At 41.9% G+C, this 27567-nt stretch overlaps 1 protein-coding gene across 1 annotated transcript in view; it reads right to left on the reverse strand.

Annotated features, from left to right (window-relative positions):
* Positions 1–13272: 13272 nt before the first annotated feature.
* LOC116239260 (ovostatin) overlaps positions 13273–27567 on the reverse strand; it is a 35670-nt gene continuing 21375 nt past the window's right edge. Inside the window, exons 25-36 of the mRNA XM_031609326.2 lie at positions 27264–27345; positions 26655–26811; positions 26033–26107; positions 24409–24574; positions 23925–24142; positions 23091–23306; positions 22584–22708; positions 22135–22225; positions 18070–18138; positions 17144–17249; positions 14499–14577; positions 13273–13681 (exon numbers count right to left, since the gene is read on the reverse strand). Of these exons, the coding sequence (XP_031465186.2) occupies positions 14516–14577; positions 17144–17249; positions 18070–18138; positions 22135–22225; positions 22584–22708; positions 23091–23306; positions 23925–24142; positions 24409–24574; positions 26033–26107; positions 26655–26811; positions 27264–27345 (1367 nt within the window). The 3' untranslated portion in view covers positions 13273–13681; positions 14499–14515. The remainder of the gene's footprint in view (positions 13682–14498; positions 14578–17143; positions 17250–18069; positions 18139–22134; positions 22226–22583; positions 22709–23090; positions 23307–23924; positions 24143–24408; positions 24575–26032; positions 26108–26654; positions 26812–27263; positions 27346–27567) is intronic.

The following is a 27567-nucleotide window of genomic DNA, read 5'->3' on the forward strand; positions in this document are numbered from 1 at the left end:
ACATCACTGGGCCTAAGATCTTCTGGCACTCTTCTTTCTATGGTGACAAAGACAGACTATTCCTCTGGCTGAGATAGGTGACCCATCATGCCACTGTCTGTGCTTGGGCCACCCTGCCTTAGGAAGGTGGGTCAGATCTTTCACCCATCCCTTAATTGGCATGGTCATCTTAACTATGACTTCAGCTGTTTGAGTTATTGGCTCTACTGCCTGTAATGCTTAGAAGGCAGCCAATAACTGTTTTTCAATCATACTATACCTCTCTTCTGCTCCATGCCAGACCTGAGACTAAAACCTAACTGGGGTTCAAACGAAATTCTGTTGCTGCCATAGGTCCCAGCCAAACTCATCCTGAGCTACATAGATATCAAGTTTGGCTGGAAGAGTAGGATTGAATATACCCAGCACCTGAGCCGATTTAAGAGATAGTTTTGCTTGCTGTAAGGCCTCTTGCTCCACTCTCCCGCAGTTCCATTTTTGACCTCTCTTTGTAAGCTGGTATAAAGGCCTCAGCAGCTGCACTAAGTGGGGTATAAAGGAGTGCCAGTATCCCAGTATACCCCAAATTTCTTATAGCTGCCTTGGTGCTGTAGGGACTGGGAACACCTGAACCTTCTCTATTATTGCACTGGATAGTACTTTGGTCTTTCCTGTCCAACCTACACCCTGGAATTTCACCAGCAGGCTTGGTCCTTGTACCTTCTGTGGATTTATAGCCCACTCATTCTTTTGTAAATAGGTAGTCAATGAATCTACTGTCTTTCCTAATGCCTCCAGTGAGTCAGACATCAACATGAGATCATCAGCATAGTGATAAAGTTTGATGTTGTGGAGTTTATTACAATCTGCTAGGTCACACACCACTAAGCTATGACAATATGTAGCTGAATGTACATACCCTTGCAGCATGACCTGAAAGCTCCATTGCCTGTCTCCCCACATAAATGCAAACTGATCTTGCGATTCTTCATGAGTGGAAATACTGAAGAACGTATTTGCCAAGCCTAGGACACAATGGTAGTTTTCTATCTCCCTACTCAATGTATCCATCAGGGTGGCAATATCGGGTATGGCTGTATGAATGGGCAGTGTGACCTTATTAAATATTCTGTAATCCACTGTCATTCTCTATGTGCTGTCTGACTTTTGTACAGGCCATGTGGAGATATTATGTGGGCTATGTGAAGGTCTTATGATTCCTATTTTCTAGTTTCTGCACCACTCTGGAGATTTCCTCTTGCCTCCCCAGGAGTCTATACTGCTTAGTATTAGTATTCCAGCACAGATTTGGTAGACGAATAGGCTCATGTTTCACACGGCCTCTTAATATTGCCTGCACCACCTGGATACTAATACATCTCTCTCTTGATCTGAACTCTCCCATGGTTGTCTGGAGTGTCAGACCCCATAGTATATCTATGTCCAGTATATACTACAGAACTGGGACAATAGACATCTTATACTGCTGGAGTGGAAGACGCTCAAAGCCCAACTTCAACCATGTGTGTGTTACAGGGATGGTCTATTCCCCAAACCCATTAATCATCACCCTATCTCTATGGAATTTTGTTGAATCACCATTAAAAAAATTGACATTTCTGTGCCCATGTCTACTCATGCCATAACTCGCTTTATGTTCTTTTGGGATCAAAAAATCGTCAGTTCAACATAGGACATCCTATAGGACAGCCCTACATACAGGAGGGCCAGCACCCCTGTCACACAAGTAACTGTGCAACCACCAATTCTTTTTCTTCAGGTGGCTCAGGCAGCATGGCCTGGGTCACTTGAAGAGGCTTTTTCCTTTTCCTGGGAACTAGGAAATCTTCCAAGTTCCACGTTTTCATCGGTACTTTTTTCAATAACTCTCACTCCTTCTTTTGGGGGGATATTTTTGAACATTTGATTTTCCTCCAATTGCCTCCATAGCTGGAGGAGGACATGGCTATCAATTTTTGAAAGTTGAACCCCAGTCCAGATGAAATCATCTGTTTTTAGGATACACATATGCTCTTTAACATCTTTATCAATGGCATCGATGACAGAATTGAGTGCACCCTCAGCAAGTTTGCTGACGACACCAAGCTGAGTGATGCGGTCGACACAGTTGAAGGAAGGGATGCCATTCAGAGGGGCCTCGAGAGGCTAGAAAGGTGGGCCCGGGTGAACCTGATGAGGTTCAACACAGTAAAGTGCAGAGTTTTGCACTTGGGCCAGAGGAATCCCAGGCATCCATGCAGACTGGAAGGAGCGGTCCTTAAGAGCAGCCCTGTGGAGAAGGACCTGGGGGTCTTGATAGATGAAAAACTTAACATGAGCCAGCAGTGTGCCCTTGCGGCTCGGAAGGCAAATGGTATCCTGGGCTCCATCAAAAGAGGGGTGGCCAGCAGGGACAGAGAGGTGATTGTTCCCCTCTACTCTGCTCTTGTGAGGCCCCATCTGGAATACTGCGTCCAGGTGTGGAGCCCCCAGTACAAAAAAGACAGGGAGCTGTTGGAGAGGGTCCAGAGGAGGGCCACGAACATGATCAGGGGACTGGAGCACCTCCCCTATGAGGACAGGCTGAAAGAGCTGGGCTTGTTCAGCCTGGAGAAAAGAAGGCTGTGGAATGACCTCATTGCAGCCTTTCAGTACCTAAAGGTAGCCTACAAACAGGAGGGGAATCAACTCTTTGAAAGGATAGATAACTGCAGGACGAGGAGAAATGGTTTTAAGTTGAGGGAGGGGAGATTTAGGTTGGACGTCAGGGGGAAATTCTTTACAGAGAGAGTGGTGAGGTGCTGGAACAGGCTGCCCAGAGAGGTTGTGGATGCCCCGTCCCTGGAGGTGTTTAAGGCCAGATTGGATGGGGCCCTGGGCAGCCTGGTCTAGCATTAAATGAGGAGGTTCGTGGCCCTGAATGTGGCAGGGGTGTTGGAGATTCATGATCCTTGAGGTCCCTTCCAACCCTGGCTATTCTGTGATTCTGTGATATGGATGCTGACTGAGAAGTCTGTGGGGTGGGTCTCCTAGTTTTAGTTATGGAGGAACCTCTGCCCCTTCCAGTGTATAGATATTGTGCCTGGTCCAAAGGCACTCAGTCTCCCCTAGATCAGCCACCAACTGTGTGACCTGTTGGATAATGGCCTCAAAGGCTACTAAAGGGTATACTATGGGCACTAATGTGCCAAACTGGTGGGAAGAAGCTTGTAAGCTTGTGAGCAGGTTCCTCATCCCTGCTGAAAACTTAACCAGGTCTGGACTCTCAAAAGAATCATCATAAATGGCCTCCTTTATTCCCAATTCCACACATCACTTTTGTTTTACTACATGATTCTACACGCCACCATTAATCCACTGAATTAGCTAATGGTTTCCCTCATTTATCAGTTGCGTACAGCCTTTGCTTGATGGCCAGATGTGTGGTAATGAATGCAAGTTTAGAAATCTTGGGTCAATTAATAACCACACTTTCAGCCCCCATTTTCATAATCTCAAGAGCCAAGCTGGTATTCTCTCCCATGGTTTTTGCCTAAATCGTTGCAACAGATCCACATGTTCAGCAGCTGTATACAGGCACACTGTTACTTGTAATGTGGTGTGGGCAGGGGACCACTCCTTGAGTGACTGGTCTATCCTGAACTTCCTTCATTTTTTGAGTTATTATTGATCTTATTTCTTATTGATCTTATTTATATAAAGGATCTGAGGTTCCTAGGTCCTCCAGCTGGATTTTAGACTGCTTGGTTTCATCTTATTCTTAGATTCAACTGGGATCCAAGGATTCTGCTGATCTAAGTCCTTTTCCCCTTCTAAAGATACGGTTCTTAATTATAATGTGGAAGCACTCTTTTCACCCCCTCCAGTCACTCAGGTGCATTGCATGAACCTGAACTTCTCTGGGTTGGCTGTGCCTTCCCATCAGGTGCTCAATCACTCTTTCAAGCCATGACTTAGCATTTCCGCTACACTATGCAAAGACTTTTTGACCAAGTATTGCTGTGGAATGCAAGGACAGATGGAGAAGTCTCTACACATGAAGATAACGAAAACAAAGAGGAATGTCTTGATGCTGTCTGTCACGTTTTAGGCCAATTCTACCTAGTGTGTGGATCCTAGCATCCTTTGATTTTGATAAGTGATAAGACCTCCACAGTTTTCCCTTGCTGTGTGTTTCTTCTGCTTTAACATGAGAACAGTCTTATAACATGCATCCCCATCCACAGCACCTAAAGGCTATTACAGTACTGAGTCTATGGCTCACTTCATTCTCTCAAGTAACCTTGAGCTCAGGAAAACTAACTGGTACTTAGGTGGGCCTATGTGAACCTAATTAAGTTCAACATAGCAAAGTGCAAGGTTTTGCACTTGAGTAGAAGTAATCCCAGATATGTATACAGACTGGGAGAAGAACTTGAGAGTAGCCTGGTGGAGAAGGACCTGGGCATCCTGATGGATAAGAAACAGAACATGAGCCAGCTCTCACAAGTGTGCTCTTGCAGCTCTGAAGGTCAATGGTCCTGGGTTACATCAGAAGAGGGGTGGCCAGCAGGGACAGGGCAGGGATTGTCCCCCTCTGCTTGGCCCTCATGAGGCCCCATCTGGAGTACTGTGTCCAGGTCTGGAACCCCCAGTATGCGAAAGATGTGGAGCTATTGAAGAGGGTCCAGAGGAGGGCTGTGAAGATGATCAGAGGGCTGTAACACCTCCCCTACAAAGACAGGTTGAGGAAGCTGGGCTCATTCAACCTGGAGAAGAGAATGCAGTGAGGAGACCTCATTGCAGCCTTCCATTATCTAAAAGGGGATTATAAAAAAGAAGGGAATCAACTTTTTACCAGAGTAAACAGTGATAGGATGATAGGGAATGGTTTTAAGCTCGGAAAGGGAAGGTTTAGATTGGATGTCTGGGGGAAGTTCTTTACAGAGAGAGTGATGAGGTGCTGGAACAGGCTGCCCAGAGAGGCTGCAGATGCTCCATCCCTGGAGGTGTTCAAGACCAGATTGGATGGGACCCTGGGCAATCTGATCTAGTACCAGATCTGGAGGCTGGTTGCCTTGCCTGTGTTAGGGGATTTGGAACTTGATGATTCCTAGGGTCCCTTCCAACCCAAGCCATTCTATAGTTGTATGATTCTATGATTCTTATGTCATTAAGCTCATAACAATTTAACTGAAATTTGCTTGAAAGATTTTAGTTCTTTTTCAGACATGAAAGACTGGCTACTTCTTTCAACAAGGTTAGCTGATCTGATAAGAGATCTCTCTTTTATTAGAACGTGTTCTGTCTATATCTTTTGACCACAACAGTTGTGGTGTCTGTATCGCCATAATTTAACCACTGCTTTGAAAGCTGCATGTTCAAAACCAAGTCATGATGCTAATCATGTAAAGGTATTTCCTCTAACAACAGCATTCCTTCCAAAGAGAGCTCACAAAATGTCTGAGGTCACTGCACATCTGACAAGATCAAAGACAATTTACAGTAGCTAATATCTTCCATAATTAGGTCCTATACTAAGCCAGAACAAAATCCTAGTGGGTGATTGAACCTTAAGTATTGACCGCGAAGAATTTAAATTATGCCATATCACATTAAATGGTTGCTATAATCAAAAGACCTAAAGCTGATTTCCTATTCAAGCAAAGTGGATTTCTGTACTTACAGTAGCAGTGGATTTGACTTCACTGTGCTTGAAAATGAATGGCTACATATGTTTCCTTTAGAAGTAGCAAAATTCCACATCTGGTCTTTCAAATTTCTTATTTATTTCCCCTACTAAATTAAAGCTATAATATTATTCTATTTTTTTTTTCCAAGGAACATTTGGAAAAAAATAGCTTAATGTTAGATAAGGTTTATAATATGGAAATAGGGTAAGAAACTAGGTCAGTTTCTTACAGAACATCTAACAGATGTTACAGGAGCACTTTACCTTGCCTGAAGGCATCATTGTTACTATCTCTTTTTTTTTCAGGAGTATTTCATTGTCCATCACATTTTTGAAGGCTACATTCCACCAGTTTAAAATATATTATTTTGAAGCATAGAAACTAACACAAAAAATGCAATTTGTAAGTTAAAGATCATCAGAAATGTTGATGAATTCTAATCACAGCATGCTTTATTCTGCAAAGATTCCTGTAAGCCTTACAATCTTCACCGTGTTGCCTAGTGTAGTGTAAATGCTTAGCTGAAACAGTGATTGAGCACCTGATAGGAAGGCAGAGCCAACCCAGGGGGGCTCAGGCGCAAACAATATGTGGCTGGGTGAAAGGGTGAAGACAGGATTTATCCCTTTTAAGGGATGACTGTGGAGGTAAGGGTATCTCTCTGGAGATCTCTGTGTACCTGGGATATTTATTTTTTTATTATTATTATTATTATTTATTTTTTTATTTTTTATTTTAATTATTATTTTTTTATTTTAATTATTATATTTTTTGAAAGTATGCTGTGTCTTTCTCCTTTTTTTTTTTTTTTTTTTTTTTTTTTTTTGGTGCATGTTGCTGTTGTGTTTGAGCATGTCCTTACTTGCTGCATTCTATGATTTTGCTGCTTTGCTGTTGCTGTATTTTGTTTTGTGTTACACTTAGCAAAGGTGACAAAGAAATTTGAAGTTTATGATTAAAAGTGTGTGTGTATATATTTGTCTGACTAAAGTAAGGATATTGAATTGTGCAGTTCTAATAACCTTAACCCAATTCTGGTATACTTCTCTCTACTTTCATTTTAATTTATCTTATTTAGTATTCACCTTCCTTGATAATAGCTGTCTCTTAGCAGCTCAGCTTACTGTCCACTGTTTCTGCAGGCAGAAAATGCATCTGTGAGTGGGTTTAGATGTTCTTAGTACTGTCTGCTGTAGCAGTCTTAAGCAATTTTGGAACCATTGTCGCCAAAGGTAAATAAACCCAAGAAAGACATTTGCTTCTTTGCTATCTTGTTCTAATTTTTCTAGTAATGCTAAGTCTTCAAAGAAAAACCAAGGCAATGAACTTAACTTCATCCACTGGTACTCAAGGGGCCCGTGCTAAAAGCAAAAGCTGAGAAAACAGTTCTTGGTAATGCTCATATCATGCTGATATGGCAGTTCAATGCACTTTTTCATTAGAACTTCTAATGAAAATCTTGGAGCATTTGTTGTTTAGAGTTAGTAGCTCTAGTAAGGGAATCTTTCTCTTCAATGCTTACATCAACTCTGTGTGGGAAAAGATTAGAAAACAGTCACTGTAAAATATGAGACCTATTAACAGTTTCAATGATCAAAAATGTTAGCTGTTCAGCTGAGTGCTGAAAGTAATCCTTTATGAGAAAAAAAATCAATCTTATTATTTAGAAGAAAATCCAGTAGTGATAACTAGTTTCCCAGTTCCCTGTATCTAAAGCAAACAACCACGAAGAGGTGTACTTCAAATAAAAAACAATCTTTACAAGAAAAAATACTTGTACAAATTTATAGACTAACAACAATACTCAGAGACTAAAAAAATTGTCTCCTACTGTGTAAAAAAACCAAAAGATTTCACAGCCTGTAGTGAAGAAGAGCTCCTCTAAAATTTATCAGGGGAACTCAAGAAGTATGAGCATCTTAGAAGTTGCAACATGTAGATAAAGCAAGATATTCAATGAAATAAAACATCATAACAAGACTTCATCAACTAAACCTTAAATTTCAGAAAATATCAGAGCAAATAAAGATTTTGCCACTTTAGTGGTCTTTTGAAAATCTTGATCTGATGAAAGGCCTTCATGGCAGATTTAGTGCCTTTCCTGAGAGGTGGACACTTAGGCTGAAGTAACTCATATATATTTCTATGGTGTCATATGAACAAATAAATCAATTCAAGTATAGCAAAGGCATCATGAATTACCCTCATTTTAATCCACTTTGTAAGTTAAAACATAAACCAAATCTGTAGTTGGATTTTACAAAAAGATCTGTGACTGACTTAGTATGGTGCAATGCGAGCCCATTTGTAGGGTAAACTCTATATGATCTATAAACTTTATACGAGGTAGGACTGATCCACATTTCTCAGCTATCTTATAACACGTTATCTCTGTGTATAAACTTTGTTTTGCCTTAAAATAAACTTATGCTGTATGTTGCTAAAAAGGCTGCAAAGAAAACTGTAAACCTTACTTATGAGAAATCAGCAGTGTGTCTGTCTAATGTTTATAGCGCAGAGTTCATATAGAATAGGATTACTTGTTGAAATCTCACCAGACTCATCTCTCCGAGGTGCAGTACAAGTGAAAAATATTAATAATTTAAAAATACATAACCAAGAAACTAGCTGTTGTATGTTGACAGATGTTTCTGCTTTTACAGAGAAATTAAGAAGGTCTCTGTAAATAATGAAAAGGTATTACAGGATCACAGACTTCTTCCCTCCTATTTTGGGATACTATGGATTGGGCACCAGTGATTAGTAGGGAGCAGGATAAGTCTTGAGAGCATGAGGATCTTGCTTAAGCAGCCAAGGGGTGTAAGGAGAGCTGTGCATCCCAGACTAGTGCATAAGGCTTCCCAGAGGAGCTTTCCCATGGCATAGACACCAGATAACCAAGTGTGGACACTTGTACCTTAACAAGAGATACAGCATGGGAGAACAGATTTCAGCTCTAGCCTCGAGATCGTCACTTCCAGAAAAGTTAAGTAGGGCAAAGATGTGGCATGGCTATACAATTGCTTCTGGTAACCCAGCTTTCGCTTTCTAGTGGGTACTAAGACACTTTACAAAATGTGCAAAGTTTGGACCTTGAAGCATGCATACATAGCCCATTACTTAATAGAGGGCATGGTGATTTTTATTCCTTCCATCTCTGCCTACCTTGTTCATACCTACCCTACCTATATTCACTCTCAAATAAGAATTTTTCACTCTCTTATCTGTCAGGTTATTGTCACAGTGTGAGAACAGGCTGAGATCACATTCTTCAGATTGTTTCTTCTTTGTCCAGCAGGGGAACGGGAGAAAAGAGGATTGAAGACTCTAGAGCAAAATCATCAGATTATCTTGCAGGAATATTGGAAAGGAGAAGAGCAAGAAGTTTCCTAGAAGAAAGTTTCGGGGTCCTGTATCCAATGTAGTGCTTAGCTTTAAGATTTCCTTGACCTTGAACAGGTCAATCTTTAGGAGATCAAGCTGAAAGGCTGAAAGAAGTTATGTTTTGCTATTGAGCTGCAGGACTAACTGATAAACTTTTGCTTCTCCATGAATTAAAAAAAAAAAAAAAGAAAGAAAGAAAAAAAAAAGAGGAGATCCAAAACATTTCTTTGTAACTCCGAATAAATAATTTAAAATTGTACATGTGTGAGAAAGATTAAAAATAAATAATTGTATATTTATGAACTTATTCCTCAGGAAATCCATTCCTAATGCTATCCTTCTCACAGCTATTGGTGCCACAGATAAGACCATGCCATTTGTCTGATGAATCAGGCATGTATGGGGTGCGCATACACGCCACTGCCTTCCTAATTGCCCACCAGGTGGTTGGCAAATGAACTCAATAGAGAAATGATCAGAGAGCAAGGCTGAGTAGTTTCCTCAGAGCATTTTAACATGTTATCATTTCTTGACAGATTCTCTGGAATATCTCTGGTCTTCTCTGATCAATTAATTAATTGTTCATCACCCACACTTCATATTTGACAGAAAACCTAAGCAAGCAGAAAACAGAATCTGGAAAACAAGAGAAATCATACATTGTTGGTGTGCCATTGTTTAAGAGCTTAGCACTATTAACTTCTGACGCTACAAGAATCACAACGAATTTGAGCCAAAAGATGAGCAACAGAATGCCCTAAACTAAGGACTTGTTTTACTAATGACAGTAGTGGATAATAAATTGAGAGACCTCAGCAAGAGAGTGCTGCTATACTGAAGATCAAATTTCAAGGAGAGATTCACCTGTTCTTCTCTAGATTTTGAATCCTGATATCCGCACTGTGGCTGAGACCCATTGTTTACATTAAACTTGTTTACATGTTGCTTGTTCAGGTTCCAGAACAAATGTGGTCATTATAAGTGATCACATCAACCTTTAGCTAATACTTCAGTACCAGCTCCACGTCAGCAGCAAAGTCCCAAATAAAAAAAGTCCCAAATAAACTCTACGAAGAAGGCTTAAGGACTGATAAAGCAAGCATGACAGCGCACTTTAGTCAGACATTCTCATGTGATTATACTTTTGTTAGCCATTTTTTCTCATAAAAATCCAATTTTCAGAACAGCTTTTAATGCACCTTTAACAAGTCATACACAAATTCACAGGAGATCTGTAAGATGCAGAGCAGGCATGAGGGCACTGGCAGACCACCATAGTGAATTCTGTACTTCCCATTTCTTGCAGTCATTTCTGACTCAGTCCATGGATCTGCACAACAGTTTCAGTGGTCACTTGTGTCTGTTTCTGCTCTTTGATAGCTTTTTAAAGTGAATCAAGCAACACCAAGTGTGTTAAACCAAGAGCACCTCTGGGGCCAATGGGTTTTATTTACTCATTCTTAGGGAAACTGACTTTGCCTAGCCTGTATATCTTGCCAAAACTAAAACAGTTCTGGTTTTCTGAGATCTATAATACACACAGAGTCATATTTTATGACACTTCAGTATCATTGGACTATGAAAGAAGAAATGATAGTCTAATGGGTGCTTTTGTTTTGCTTAATAAAAAAAAATAAAATTCTTCAGTGTAAGGTATGTGCCATGAAGCATGTAGCTAAAACAAGTTATCCAGGTTATATCCAGAAATATGAGAGGTGTTGGATTACATTTTAAGGAATTTTGCTATTCTCTGTGTGAGCAGGAGCCAAGGAGAACTTGGTCTACGTATAAAAATCTGAAGGAAGAGTCTGAGCACATGATGCTTATTAGATCTGATCGCAAACAGCAATTAGTTGTTGGAACCACCAGCTAAAATCAGGATATAAATATTGCATTTTCAGTATGGAAGAGTCTGCAGTGAGAAATATGCTCTTGATGTTTTAATACTTCAGGTTTGATCTAAGAGGACAAGAATGATAAAAATGCATGTTTCTTCTTCTTCTTCTTCTTCTTCTTTTTTTTTTTTTTTTTTGTCAGGATCTTCTTTATCCCCAGAAAACAATGTTTGGCTGAGCACAATAACATCTCGCCAGACTTGAGGAGTATTTTTTTAAGTTCCATGTGGGATATTGAAGTCGTGGCCTAATTGGCCTCAAATCCCCAAGAAAGATGCACATTCTATACACACATCTACTCAACCCATTCTCCCTTTCAACCCCATTGCTGCAAGTATTGATTTTTCTTGTTTCAGTATGATCTAATGCTAATGTAAACCAAGTCAGATTATAGCTCATTTTCTACAGCCTGGGGTATGTCATGAAAGCAAAACTCACAGCCTCACTTGCCTACCTCTTTCTTCCAGTGAATTTTTATTTTTGTAACTTAGTTTAGAAATCTGCACCCTGCCCAAAGCAATTTCATCCCGCATGAAATAAAAAGTCCCCGTAACATAAAAAGTCTCCCATAACATAAAAACTTTGTGAAACTTAATAAAATGGCTTTTTATAAGCTTGGTATCATGCAGATCTGGGTGGCCATACTTTCGCAATTCTGAAAATCACACTTGGTTGATAGATTCTGTGGGTAGTTGGATACCCTGCTGTCTGTAGAGAAACATCTGATCTCTTCAGGACCTAACACAGGTTCTTTTCCCTTTTGGGAAAAAGAAAACCAAACCACCACCAACAAAATCAAAATGGACAGAAAACAAGAAAAAAAAAAAACACTTAAAAAATTCAAACTCCTGGTTTGGGAAGGGAATTGAGAATTGGGAATTCTATGTTGACATGGAGAATCACTTTCATTGAAAAAAACACAAGGCTCTATTTCCACATGCATCATTAGCAAATTGCCCAATGAAATGAACCCCTTTTCCAGTTCCTTTCAATATACATACAAGCCCTTAACAGTTCTCATCTGCACTTATTATTTACACTCTCACATGACAGGCCCTTTCTCCTCTCCCCCTTCTCTTTTGTTCTTTTTTAAGCTTCTTCAATGTACACCATAAATCACAAACCAGACTATAATCTTCTGAAATAGATTTGTTAAGTGTGAAAATATTGGTCAAAATTCAAATGATACGCAGTGTACTGGGGACACCATGTGGTGTGTTACAATCACACTTGTTTGAGAAACATTAATGTCCTCAATGTACGGATGTTTTCTGGCCCATTTACTGGATAGTTTTAAACCTGACACTATTTCAGACTAGGACATACTTAAGCGCTCTAGGATAAAGTCTGGAAAGGACTTTAATCAGTAATGGAATATTTACTGAAACCCCTCTGGTTCAGGACTATGCCTGTTTAGGAGCTGGTCATACCTACTGAGACTGCATCAGGCAGTCTTAACCTGAGACAACAAACGTATGCTGCAGGGACCAGCGTACACCAGGGTTTAGTGGATGGTCAGCCTGCGGTAAAGACAGCCTGTCAACTGCTACCCTACAAAATACTATAAATAACCGGTGTTGGACTGGATCTCATCAGCTCCTTTCCATAACAACCACCCATGAGCGCTGAGGTGATTTTATTTCAGACACCACTGTTTCTCTCTGACCTGAGAAAGCCGCTACTCCCTGCAAGATGCAGGGGTGCACCAGAGGCAGCAGGGTGACACTGCCTCGGTGGAGCCCCGAGCTTTGTGGCCTCGGCACACTTTTCAGTCTGGTCTCAGTGAATTTGGGTTACTCTGGAGCTGCTGTTTCTGGATAAGACCAGCCATATTCATACATCCCAAGCCCTTCTGCTGCTTGGTACATAGTTGCTCTCCATCCTCATCTCTTGCCCTGCCAGCACTCTCTGTCCTTCTTTCCACTGTGCCAGGACACTGGTAGTTCACATTCCTATCCATCCTGTGACTCTGGTCTGAGCATTTTCCTCTTGCAGAAGCTACCCTGGTGCCACGTGTAACAAAAACAGGAAGAAGTAAGCTGGTGTGGGAAGATCATATCAGTTCTTATACCAGGGCAGGATGATTGAGGCTTACCATCTCTTGAACAGTCAGTCTTGGCTGGAGCAGCTCTGGCATGTGGAGGAACTCTGGCATGCATCTGTGTCCCAAGATGTGGGACCTGGCAGGCATCAAGCCTTCACAGAAATCTGCTGCTTTCATTACTTGCTCGTCTACTTAAGTGTGATGCAGAAATGCTAACCCTAGCACTGTACTTTTATGTCAAAGGTGCAGAGGCCAGGGAAAAGTGACAGGCTGCTCAACAGCCAGGGGAAATGGGAACTACTCATACTACAGAGATGAGAGAGGCTGAGAGTGACAGCACATGCTGCATATTGTGGTAGTTGCCAGTAGTTATCAGTTAAAGCTGGCAGGAGGTCCAATTCAGGACAGAAATGGTTTTCTCTTCTTTCTCCCCCAGCCAGCCATCATAAAGCAAACTGTCATTAAAATGTAGGTTCTGTGACACTGAAAGAAAGTCAATGCCCAGTATAAAAGGGAGTTTTACTGAAAAAAGTTTATATGGTTTATGATATAGATCTAGAGAGATTTGCTATGAAAGAAAACAGAAAGTAAGATACTAGTACAAACAACATCACAATCTCCCACCGTGCTTAGAAAGATGAAATAACCTTTCCTGGGACTTAATGACAGAAGAATATAGGGTGCTTGATCACTTGTTCAACTTTCTCCTGCAGGGAAAAATTCCAAAGAAAATAAACACAATGAGGAAGAAAAAAAAAAAAGAAAAAGAAAAAAAAAAAAAGAAAAAACCATGTATAGAATATAAAATATTTTTTCAGGATGCTGAATAGCTAGCCCATTCCATGCAAAACAGACAAAAAATGGATGAAGAACTATCAGCTAGCTATGTCTACATACCCAGATAATTGCTCAGCAGATAACGGCCAGCATAACTGCTAAACAGAGCAGCATACAGACCTGGACCTCCCCCTACAGTATGACAGCATTGTACATCTGATCAACGCACAACTCTGTGATTCCCATCACATCAAACGTTCTCCTCAGAATACGATTTGACTGGCTAGGATTCCATTCCTTAAGCCTATGTGAAATGTGCCCATTAAACACACAGGCTTTGAGGAATGCTGTAGGCAGAATATTATTTAATAAGTATTGATGTTTTTGAGGAATTTCCGCAGGAATTTTCCAGTGTTTCTATTTTTCTGCACTTTGGCTTTCACCCTATAGAGGGGCTAATCTCCTCCTAAGAACAGCAAAGTGGTCCACAAATGTAGTCCACTGAGCATGTGACATAGGACAGGATCTGTCCACTGTCTCTGACTGCTTCTTGGAAAGCCTGGTGAAGGCTCCTTTCCTGCAAGAATAGCTCTCACTCTAGTCATCCTTCCAATTCCTCCGTTTATACTACTTTATATTTCACCTTCTTACCTTTCTTTTTACTAACTGTTCTCTCTACTTTCCTTCCCCAGTGCTTCACCTTCATTGCTGCTTGTTTTCTTTTAATTTCTCCTGAGTTTCACTTACCTTACTTTCACTTATCATTAGCCCATTTCTGCAACAACATCTCTGCAAAGTGACGTGTATTGAGCAACAGCATATTCTTCTGGAAAAAGCAAAGACTGTGTGAGTCAGCTTCATAGCAGAAATTCGCACCGAGGTAGCCTTTACAGAAAGGTAAACATCGCGAAAAACGCCGTTGCGAAGGGACGTCCCTGACGTTCGGCAGCACTGACGCGGTGCGGCGGAGCCGGGGGTGGCAGCGGCCGAACCTCCCGTAGCGCGTACAAAACCTGCCGCCAGGGGGCGGAGCGGCGGCTCGAGCAGGGAGGGAGAGCGCCGCTGGAGAGAGAAGTTCGGTGGGCGATTATCGCCCGCAGAGTGCGGGGTGTCACGCTCCAAGCGCAGCATTATCACCCTCCGCGGACACAGGCTTAGTCATGTTATCCACGCGAAGGCGAGCAAGGATGTCTGCCCCTGCCAGGAGGGATGCTGAAGCCCTGACTGAGTTTGGAGGCAGCCGTGCAGCTGCCCAAACCTCTGGCTGTGTAGAGTGAATAAAGCCTTTCCCTGACATCGTGGGGCAGCAGTCAGAACAGCTGCGTGAGGTGTGAGCAGGTAGACAATCTACTCTGACTTGTGGCGAGGCTACAGGATGAAATACACAGATTAAAAACTGTCATGGGGGGCAAACAGGGAAACCACAATTCACCCATGCACTGACATTTCAAAGGAATGAATACAAAACAGGAGGCAGTCTGTATCACATCAGGTTGAGGAAAAAAATACAAGACTGGAGGCAAGAACACAAAGGAAAAAAGCAGATGGAGGCAAGTTTGTGCTTGAAGCTGAATACAAAAACCCTCCTTGCCTTCGCCACCTTTCTTCCTTCCCCCCTCCCCCCTCCTCCCCTCCAGGTGCCTCTGTACAGCAGGCATGAGGCCCTGGATGTGGAAGGCTCATCTGTGGGTGATAACAATCCACTCAGTCTAGACAAACTAATGAAACCAAACCACAAAAAGCCTTCCCCCAACATCAAGGCTACATCATTGAGAAATAAGAGGTGGATATTAGCTGCAGGTGATTCTTCCCTACAGTGAACTGAATGTCCAGTATGCTCAGCAGATCCCCTTCTTAGAGAAGTCTGCTGTCTTCATGGGGTTCATGTGAGAAATGTCACCAGAAAACTACCTAGCATGGTACAGCTGTCAGACCACAGCTCCTTACTGCTTTTCCATACTGGGAGATACAAAGCAGCTATATGTCCATCAGGGCTATCAAAAGGGACTTTGAGGCCTTGGGATAACAGCTAAAGTAATTGAATGTACAGATCATCTTTTCTTCTCTGTCTCCTGTATTGAGTAAGGACATGTAAATACATCAAAGGATCTTATCTTTAAACACCTGGCTCCGTCAGTGGTGCCATTGCCAGAACTTTGGCTTTTTGACAGTCAAATGGCCTATATGGCATCAGGTTTGTGGACACCAGGTAGAGTTTGCCTTTCTCAAAGAGGGAGAAAGGTCCTTGGGGAAATGCTTAGTGGGGGTCATTGGGAGGGCTTTAAATTAGGTCTGAAGGGGAATGGGGGGAATAGTGAGTCTTTTCATGATAAGGACAGCATAGCTAGATTAGAGGGACAGGGTGCTAGCAGGGGCCTTGAAGAACCCTCTGCCTTGAGAAGTGGTGGAAACACTGCAGCACATACGAAATCCTTCAATAACAAGGCAGTAGCTGTTGCAATAGGAAAAGACAATGGGAAAAATCAAGGGAAGTATTTAAAAGAGATTAAGGAGTTATGCTTTAAGGAAGTGACAAGACCAGCTGCCCAGCAGAAGTGCCTCTACACCAATACATGCAGCTTGGGAAATAAACAGGAGAAGCTGGAAGCCACTGTACTACTAAAACATCATGATATAGTTGTCATCACTGTTCAATCTGGAGAAGGCTCTGAGGTGACCTGATAGTGGTCTTTCAGTATCTCAAGGACAGCTACAGGAAAGAAGGGGACAGACTCTTTAGCAGGGTCTGTGGTGATAGAACAAGGGGAAATGGCTTCAAGCTTAAAGATGGTAGATATAGGTTGGATATAAGGAAAAAGTCCTTTAGAGTGAGTGTGGTGAGGCACTGGGACACATTGCCTAGAGATGTGGTTGATGCCCCATTCCTAGAGACCTTAAAGGTGAGGCTGGATCAAGCCCTGGGCAAGCCGATTTAGTTGTGCATGTCCCTGTTCATCCAGGAGAGCTGGACTAGATGACCTTTAAGGGTCCCTTCCAGCTCTAAGCATTCCATGATTCTATTACCCTGGAGATCACTTCTTGTTCATTTCCTTGGAGGTGGATACACTTTTTCCTACACATATTTAAGCTGAAGATTCTTGAAATCTCCTTAGCATTGACAAACACATTTTCATAGCTTTCCACCATGCCCACTTGTCATCTTATACATATAACATATACATATAACATATACATATACATATATATATACATATAACCAAGCTTGCTGAAATGAGATGGGTCTCTTCCTTGACACCAGTTCCAATTCCTAACATAGTTCAGAGGAATGTTAGTTCCACGAGAATTGGCTCTTTTTCTCCCTGAAGGCATGTACTGTTTCTGCTCTCCCTGTCCCTTCCCCACACTTTGTTCTGGTTAAAACAAAGACCTACCTGTAACGTAGTAATCATAGATCTGCACAGGAGCTGGCTTGAGATGGGTCACTACAAAGTCCTGTTCAACTGAGAAAGTGACTTCCTTTCTACTCTTTTGCAAGATCTGGGAATGGAAGGATGAGGATCACATAAGACATTTTGTTCATATAACACAATTTGGAGTTGATCAATTGTATATCCAATAGATATATGTAATATATAATTAATATAATATATAAGATAATATATATCCAATCCCAGCTGGTACCCGCTGATACAGATGTGGGAAATCCATTATCTGCCTGCCAAGTTGAGATCAAAAATATTTTTGAAGAGTCCAAAGTGAGATTGAAGAGAAGAGCTGTAGGTTTCCAATCCTGCTTGTGTTATCTTACTTTGTAAGATAAACAAATCCTATTGGCTTGAGGCAAGAGAGAGGAAAGACGTCTCAAAAGACTAGACTTGATTCTCCAAGCAATTGTATTTCTATATGTACATTCTGGTCCAGGAAATAGATTAAAAATTAGAGTTGGGAATGAAGTAAGAGAAGGAATGATTTTTTTCTAGATATCTTAGTAGTGTTCCATGAACTGTTAGAAGAACTGGGATTTAACTGGATCCCACCCAGGGAACATACACATAAAAGAACCTCCTTCTTGGTGTTTATTCACCATTTACTGAAAGGAGAAAGATTTTTGATTAGTTTATTCATGCTTTTTTAATTAATTTCATATATTCGCTAATAGGTATCAGTTTGAAGCTTTGTGGGATGTGTCAGATGTTACACAGTTTGGGGAATAAACAACTTAGTGAGTAGAGAGCAAAGCTGATAGGGAGGGGAATATATTTGGGCACTTCAGAGAATGTAACCTCTCTGTAGGTGGATCTATAACATGCTGATTTTATTGTTTGTTTAAATCAAATATCCAGTGTTTGGTACTTACATTTTCCAGGTAAAGGAGAACATAGTTTTTCTTGTATTCTACTTGCATCACTGTATGGGCATCAATGAGCTTTAAAACAAGGAAATGGAGATAAATCCATGGAGTCATAGAATTATAGAATGGTTTGAAAGTGGCCTTTAAGATCATCTAGTTCCACTCCCCCTGCTACAGTCAGAGACACCTCCCTCTAGACCATGTTGCTCAAAGCCCCATCCAGCCTGGCTTTGAACTCCTCCAGGGAGTGGGAATCCACAACCTCTCTGGGAAACCTGTTCCAGTGTCTCACAACCCACACTAATATCTAGTCTAAATCTACTCTCTTCCAGTTTAAATCAATTTCCCCTTGTCCTGTGGCTACATTCTCTTATAAAAAGCTCTCTACAACTTTCCTGTATGCCCCCTTCAGGTATTGGAAGGCTGCTATAAAGTCCCCCTGAAGACTTCTTTTCTCCAAACTGAAGATGCCGAACTATCTCAGCCTGTTGTTACAGGGGAGGTGCTCAAGCCCCCTGACCATCTTCATGGCCCTCCTCTGAACCCACTCTAACAACTTGATGTCCTTCTTGTGTTGTGGACTCCAGAACTTGTTGTAGTACTACTGGTGGGATCTCAGGAGAGCAGAGGGACGGAATCTCCTCCCTTGACATGCTGGTCACACTTCTCTTGCTGCAACCCAGGATACAGTTAGCCTTTTGGGCTGCAAGCCCAGCTCATGTTGAGTCTTTCATCAACTGATACTCCCAAATTCTTCTCCTCAGGGCTGCTCTCAAGCCACTCTCTGCCCAGCCTGTACTTGTGCTTAGGATTGACCCAACCCAAGTGTAGGACCTTGCACTTGGCTTTGTTGATTGGCATAGGCCACCTCTCAAGCCTATACAGGTCTCTCTGAATGGCATCCTTTCCCTCTAGTACGTCAGCTGCACCTCTCAGGTTGATGTCAGCTGCAAACTTGCTGATATAAACCATAAACTAAAACTAAATGTTACCTCAGAACCTACCACCTTGTGAATTCAGGTTCTATTCCTAGCCAAATATCAAGGGCTGGTACCTGTTTTTTTTAGTCTCAATTTTGCTGAATAGATGGAAAATGCTGAACAAAAACTTATGGGTGAAAATCAGGGATCAGCCCAATAAAGGGCATCTAGTGTTTGGAATTTGCTACAGGCCTCCTGATCAGTGGGTGCCTGTTGACGAGGCCTTCTTGCTTCAACTGCAGGAGGTTGTTGTGCCCATGGGCTCTTGTCCTGATGGGGGATTTCAACCACCCAGATATCTGCTGGGATAGTGGCACAGTGGTGGCAGACAATCCAGGAGATTCTAGAGTCTGCTGGGGATAAATTCCCAGCCCTAGATGGACTGACCCGAGGTGAAGCCTTATTGGACCTGGTGCTCACCAATGAGGAGGAGAGCATTAGATAGGTTAAGATTGGAGGCAGCCTGTACTGTAGTGATCATGCCCTGGTGGAGTTTGTGATCTGGAGGAATGCAGGCCTGGCAAAAAGTAGAGTCAGGATCCCAAACTTCAGGAGAACAAAATTCCAGCTGCTCAAGGAACTGCTGTGTGGGATCTCCTGGAAAACTGTCCTTGAGGGCATAGAAAAAGAACAGAGCTGGCAGCTCTTTGAGGACACCTTTCTGAGGACAAAATGGCTCTCCAGACCCCAGCAGAAGAAACTGAGCAGAAGAGGTAGATGACTGGCATGGCTGAGCAAGGATCTGTAGCTTAAACTTAGGGAAAAGAGAGAAATATACAGAAAGTGGAAGCAGGGTTGTTAGCCTGGGAAGAATGCAAGGACATTGTCGCATGTGTAGAAATAAGATCAGGAAAGTCAAGGCATAGATAGAGATGAACTTGGCAAGGGATGTGAAAGATAACAAGAAAGGGTTCTACAGGTACATAGGCAGAAGGAGACAGATCAAAGAGAGTGTTCCCCCTCTGATAAATAAAGATGGAGAACTGGCTTCCTCAGACATGAAAAAACCTGAGGAGTTCAATAAGGGCTTTGCCTCAGTCTTCACAGGTGGTCAGGCTCCTCCCCGCGTCTGCCAGGACTCTGAAGCTCTAGGTGTGGGTGAGAGGAGTGGATTCCATTCCACCATAACAGTGAAATAAGTCCGAGACCTCCTCGTGAAACTGAATGTGTCTAAGTCCATGGGGCCAGATGATGTCCATCCTGGGATTCTGAAAGACATGGCTGATGTGGTTGCTGAGCCACTCTCCATCATGTTTGAAAAATCATGGTTGCTGGGTGAAGTTCTAGGTGATTGGAGAAAGGGAAGCATTACTCCCATTTTTAAGAAAGGGAGAAAGGAAGACCTGAGGAACCAGAGGCTGCTGGGCCTCACCCCTGTGCTTGGGAAGATCATGAAGCAGATCCTCCTAGAAGCTGTGTTAAGGCACATACGAGACAAAGAGGTGATTTGAGACAGCCAGCATGGCTTCACCAAGGGCAGATCGTGCTTGACCAGTCTGGTGGCCTTCTATGATGGAGTGACGGCATCAGTGGACAGGGAAAGGGTGACGGATGTCATCTACCTGGACTTCTGCAAGGCCTTTGACATGGTCCCTCACCACATCCTTCTCTCTAAATTGGAGAGGTATGGATTTGAAGGACGTACTGTTAGGTGGATTAAGAATTGGTTGTCTGAGTGTAGCCACAGGGTTGTGATTAATGGTTCTGTGCCAGAGTGAAGGCCGGTCACAGGCGATGTCCCTCAGGTGCTGGTCTTGTGACTGGTGCTCCTCAATATCTTTTTCAGTGACACTGATGATGGTATTGAGTGCACCCTCAGCAAGTTTGCAGGTAACACCAAGCTGAGAGGTGCAATTGATAACAGTAGGGGGAAGGGAAGGCATCCAGAGGGGCCTGGACAGGCTGGAGAAGTGGGCCCATTTGAGCCTAATGAGGTTCAACAAGGTCAAGTGCAAGGTGCTGCATTTGGGCTGGGGCAATCCCAGGTGTTTTTACAGACTTGGTGAAGATCTCCTTGAGAGCAGCCCTGTGGAGAAGGACTCGGACCTGGTGGACAAGAAGCTGAATGAGAGCCAGCAGTGAGCGCTTGCAGCCCGGAAGGCCAACCGCGTTCTGGCTGCATTAAAAGAGGGGTGGCCAGCAGGGAGAGGGAGGTGATTGTCCCCCTCTATTTGGCTCTTGTGAGGCCCCATCTGAAGTACTGTGCCCAGGCCTGGAGCCCCCAGCACAAGAAAGATGCAGAGCTCTTGGAATAAGTCCAGAGTAGCATTACTGAGATGATCAGAGGGCTGGAGCACCTCTCCTATGAAGAAAAGTTGAGGGAACTGGGCTTGTTTAGCTTGAAGAAGAGAAGGCTCTGGGAAGACCTCATTGTTGCCTTCCAGTACTTGAAGGGAGTATATAAACAGGAGGGAGATGCATTCAAGACCAGGCTGGATGAGGCTCTGGGTAGCCTGGTCTAGTGATTGATGACCCTGCCTGTTGCAGGGGGGTTGAAACTAGATGATCTTAGAGGTTCTCTTCAACCCAGGCCATTCTATGATTCTATGATTTTATGAATATCCATCTTGTGGTGAGGAGCCTAAACTGAGCACAGTACTTAAGGTAAGTTCTAACCATTGCTGAGTACAGAGGGAAAATCACTTCCCTGATCCTATTGGCCACACTATTTCTGATAGGTCCAGTATCCTATTGACCTTCTTGTCTGCCTGGGACACTGCTGGCTCATGTTCTCATGTTCAGCTGGCTGTTGACCATTACCCCCAGGCCTTTTTCTGCTGGGCAGCTTTCCAGACATCCTTCAGCAGGTCTATGCCACTGCAAGGGGTTGTTGTGAAAAATGTGGGAACTAGCATTCAGCTTTTTTGAATGTCATGTGACATCACTGTAGCCAATACAGTTCTCCCTGCAGAGCCTTACTGCTCTCAGATGGATCAATACTCCCACCTAACCTGGTGTCATCTGCAAACTTTGCACTTTTTGGGTGAGTACTTTTTGTACTATGCCTCTGTTTTCATCCAATTCCTATAGTCAAAACCTGGTATCTCCTATGTACCTGGGTGACTCATTTAATCATGTTTCTGTTGTTTACCTTATCCAGGGAAGATTTCACAGGAACAAAGCCAGAGAGCATCTTCACATCAATAATGACCATGTTGGAGCTAGAGCGCTTCCCTGTGTAACTGAAACAACAGATGTCGCAGTCAGCCTGGTTTGTGTCAGGGGAAGGAAATTCCCTCAGCTACTGGTCTCATACAACACAGACAGAATGGGGTGAATCACATGCACTTGCTGACTGGCTCAAATGGGAGACACTGTGGGAAGGACCCTGGGATGAGGGGGCTAAGCATGTGCTAGCAATTTATGTACTAATAGTGTAAGTATCACATGGTCTTTTGGGAAATATGTCATATTGGTTGATACCATCAACACTGTCCAGCATAGATCAGCTCATGGTTCATGACTTTAAGCAAAATTGAATACACATAGTGCTCTACTTGGCACGTCAACTGTGCAGCTGGTTTGTTGGTGGCACATTACCTGCTTATGAGTACAATATCAAATTTTCCTGGTTGATCCTGGGGGCAGGAAGCATTTGATGTCTGTACTGTGAGAGAAAATCCAAATGCCCCCTCTGGAAGGTGAATGTTGTATCTCAGTACTGTCTGGAAGAGAAAAAAAAAGAACCCTTTTAAATATGCCAAGGATTTTTCTTTGAATTCTAAAATAAAACATCAGACTGAGTGAAGTTTTCAGGGCATGTGAACGATTCTTGATTATGTTGAAGATCGACACATCTTCTGCATTTTGTCCACAAAGGTGCTTGTACCTGGGCACCACACATTAAAAATCACTTACTGATTACAAAAACTTTTTTTGCCATGTTGTGATTTCATAGGAGTTAGAATATGGAACAGAGAAAAGATTGTTTAAAGAGTTTAGGAAAATCAAATAATTAGGAAAAAGAAAGAGGTGGAAAGTCATCAGAAACACAGCTGCATTGCATGCAGAATGTAGGATACAGTAAAGAGGAGAGCAGAAACTTACTTGTATAAGTACACATCCAGTGCCATTCACTGTTAAGTTGTATTTCCCAGGGACTTCAGGGAGGGGAGTCTGTTGCAGTAGGAGCCTGTTCTCATTATTAACAGTAAATACTTTCTCGAAAGTGTTCTTGGAAGTGATCTTGATGGCATTTTGTGTAACAGAATTATAGGTGGCCTCACCATAAGCAGCAAGGGCTTGAAGAGCAATGACTGTGTCCTGAAAAAAAATAATAAAAGACAGTTAGTTATACAATGTGATTATGTGGAAGAAATCAGTATTACGATTCTAATACAAAATGAAGCCACTTTGACCTGGTTAAAGAAACCCAGAACTTCTATATGATTCCAAGTTTCCCACATAGAAGGAGGCATTTCCTTCTGATGTGCATATTTTAATGTGAAAGAAATCTCTCTACTTATTATAAAGGTTTCAGAGTACAAAATATGAGCACTAGAGCACACCTCAATAAGATATTTCAAGTGAAAATGCATGTATTTCCCAGGGGACTGCAGAGAACTTCTTGGTCATATAGCAATTAAGACCTGGTAATAAAAGGTTTTTTTAGGTTTACTGCTAACATGAATATCTGGATTTCTTACTAGTCCAATTACTCCTTATGTGTTTAACTTATGTATAGTTAAGAAGGGATAATAAAAAATAATAATAATCAAAAAGGTTTTATGACTCGCTAAGAAAAAGACTTGGTCTCTATATACATGACAGCAAGATACAAGAGAGAAATAAAACTTGTCAGTGAGTCATAGCCTCACTGACAAAAGTGCTGCAGTAGTGCGCCAGTTCCTAGGACCAACTGGGGAATGGGAGTTTGTGCACCTGTGTGGAAGAGAAACCTCCATAGGGATTCTGTTGTCTGATAATCCACTGCACAATTGCTGAGGCCTTTGTGAGATCCTCTTGATTGCGATTTGGTTTGTAGAGCAATGCCAACAGCACATAGCTGGTGATCTCAACCTCAGCTGATGGAACATGGTCTAAGAGGTAGGATTTTTCAGGTGGGGATCTCTGCTTCTGCTCCCAGTACATTGAACCATCTGAATAAACAAAGAGGGTGAAAAGCAATGAGAATGGAATATTGATGTCACTGTTCTATGCTGTCCTGGAGACATACTGTGACCTGGTCTTTCTCATAACTACTTAATGTAGAGCAACAGATGTGCTGTACGTTTTCTCTGTAATTACTTGGAGATGTCTGGTTTCTAATTCACTGCCTATACTCTCAATATTGTCAAGGTGCATGTCATCAGTAAAATGTATTCCATCTTCCCACCTCCCAAATCCTGAAATGGCTGAAACTTACCAACTTCCTTTGCTGATTTCTGTAGTTCTCTAAGGAATGATTCACATATTTCTGCTTTGCCAGCTAAGCAGAAGGCATAGGTCACAAGTGCCTGAGTATAAATGTCACTGACATTTTTCTCAGATGCAGTCTCCAGACAATAGAAGGCATTTCGGATTACTGTGTACTTCAAAAACAAACAAACAAACAAATAAAAACAACAACCAAAACAACATCTGTCTGAATTCTGAACAGTTGTCCTCCCTAGACCTAAAGTTTCTTTAAACCTCTTGTTCATCCTGTCATCATCATGGCAATAAGACTTAAGATCGTAAAGTAACCTTGGGAGAGAGAATACAAGGAAGGATTGAAGACTGAAATTCCATACAATTAGAGCAGATTTTCAGTGTGTTCTTGAAGATGTAGGTGGATAAACAGAAGACTTCTCTGCTTCTTTCACATCTAATTCCTTCTGCTTACCTCTCTGGTAACAATTCACACTGTACTTTTGTATTTAAGAGTCTGTTGACTTGAACAATTCCAATATTTTCAGAATAGTCTCTATCCTCATTGGATCTACTGAAATTTTAATTCAGTTCTGTGGAGTTGTACTACACAGGTTGTGTTGAAAATAATGCCTATTTATTTTCATTGAAACTACAACAGCCACAATAAAACTATTTGACAAAGCAAATTCTCAGCTACAAAACACTGTCAACATAGTTGCTGCTGTTAGCTATGACTTTTGCCAGTGATGAACAAGAGCCTACATACCATACTCATAAATTTGTACCAGCTGAGATGACCCACTGCTGCTGTTACCACAGCTGAAACGCACAACCCATTGTCTCACTGAGCTCACATCCACTCTTTGGTCTTCATAAATGTTCAGCAAGCATTGGTGGATGTCAACGGATGCAATTTTTTCTGCATGGAGGAATCCAGTGACACACCTTTGCTTCACACGCACTTCCATGTCAGACCTCATTTCGTCACACCACCCATATGTTGCACAGCAATAAAATTTGATGGAATATTGGCAGGGAGGTTCAAATTCTATCACTATACCACGAACATCCACCTCTGGCTTCATGAACCAGCATAATAAAATAGGAGGCATTACTTCTAGAGCAGTTCTCAGAGGTTTACATTAAGTGAAATAAGTTTACTGTTGGACTCTATGTCCTCATTAATGTTCTTCTTAATCAGGAAGTTTCTCAAAAAGTACATGACAAACTAGAGGCAGAGAAACTGATACACTGAAGTCTAACATCTCAACTGTACTCTCCTCTGTATCAGTAGTCACTTTCAAAGAAGATAAATCTGCTTTTCACTCTGGTGGATCTTCCTTTTCCCAGTATGGCTTTTAGTTCCATTTAGATTTTACAAATTTATCCTTAATGCTTTATCTTCTTGACTAAGTCATATTTGAGGCTAAGCCATAGTGTGTGTGCTACTACCTAGAAAGAATTTTTAACTGAAGGTGAACAGTGTCATTGAAAGCAGGGTAATGTTAACTGAGAGCTTTCTCCCTCCATCTCTTTGTCTTTCTCTACTACCTAGACTATTTGTAGCAGGAACAGAATACAAAGTAACAACTGGGAACTAATTCCAGATGAATAACAGTAGTGAAAGGCCGCCTTACCGACATAGAGTACCCAGCTTCTAGCAAGGCAATGGTGATATAGGCAGAAAGCGACAGCTCATTATCTACTCCTCCCTGAAAAGGATATGGAGAGAGGAATTACCAGTGAATAGGATGAATGAAAAGCTTTCAAATATGAGTTGCCATATCCCAGCTGAAGACTGTGGCTGTTTCTGCAGGCAATCCAAAAATAAAGGAGAATACACATATAGCAGAGATAGATTATAAGCTAAGAAAAGCCCATTACTATTTAAACATATATATATATATATATATATATATATATAAACAAAAACAACAACAAAACAACAAAAACAACAAAATCCTCATTGTCAACAGCTAACAAACTACCATCAGTAGCAATACAAAATCCTCAAAAAACACAAATTCCCTTAAGGAATCCTCTCCTGTAATCCTGCCCTGTAATCCTCTCGCAGGTGTGCAAGATATGTAAAAGAGAGTGAAGAAGCTGACTGGTCTGGAAATAGTTACTGTAAGGTGTGGAGAAGTATCCCTAGGCAGAGAAGAGTAGAGCATTTAGAGGAAAGTATAGGTTTTGGTGGTAATAAGAAAGGATCTCAATGATAAGAGCATAAATTTAACAAAAGTAATTCTTCATCACCTTCAAGGCATTGTTGACAAGTATCCCAGCACTTTGGAAGCAGCCATCTGTCTTCTGTTTTCTTGCCAGCCACATCAGGGTTTGAGCCTGGACATTGTCATCAATAAATATGAAGCGACTAGCTTCTGCAAATGATTTGTACACAAAAGCAGTGAGCCTGCAAGGGAACCATGAAGCTGTGAGCTGATCTAGGAACAGAAAAACTCAGCCTTTTCACTCATGCTAGACACAAGCCTGAATAATTACAGACAACAAGTTGGTGACTTGCTTTCTTCTTGTTACTTCTCCAAGGAATGGTACCAAAAAGAATTGTATCTAGCTAGAATCCATGGAGCACACTAGCACACTCTGAGGCTGATCCTGGTTGCAAAGCACTGCAATGCATTGGGTTCCATAGGAGAAATGAGGAGCAGGAATCAAGTTTTTAGTCTACCTACTATCAGTATGCACTCCCTGATAGGAACTGGAAAGTCATTTCACTTAGTACTTAGAGTTTCACTCCTAGCAAGTTCTGTACACCTGACTCAGCTAGCAAAGGTGTCTTTTACCTACACCATGTGATTTCAATGCAAATTCATTTCTAGGCCATTTCTGCTCCCAGTCACTCACCAGGTGTTCCCTTCTTTATCTCTAATACCAAATGCGCTGTAGGACCCATCAGGATGTTTGTATGATAGCTGCTTCTGGTAGCCTGAAAGAATGTGAAAGAGAAAATGTTATCTAATTTAAAAACAAACAAGCAAAAAACCCCAAACAAGCCAAACAAACAAAAAACCCACTGATTCTATTTTCCAACAGATTTACGTGGAATCACAATGGGAAAGCACGAAAAGGTGAAATTTATCTGCCATACAGTGGGGAAGCTCTGAAGAAGCTTAAGTGTAGAAGTACAACATCCTGTCCTGTAGGAACA

The sequence above is a fragment of the Phasianus colchicus genome, chromosome 1 (genome assembly GCF_987193195.1).
Source record: "Phasianus colchicus chromosome 1, bPhaCol1.hap1.1, whole genome shotgun sequence".
Lineage (NCBI taxonomy): Eukaryota > Metazoa > Chordata > Aves > Galliformes > Phasianidae > Phasianus > Phasianus colchicus.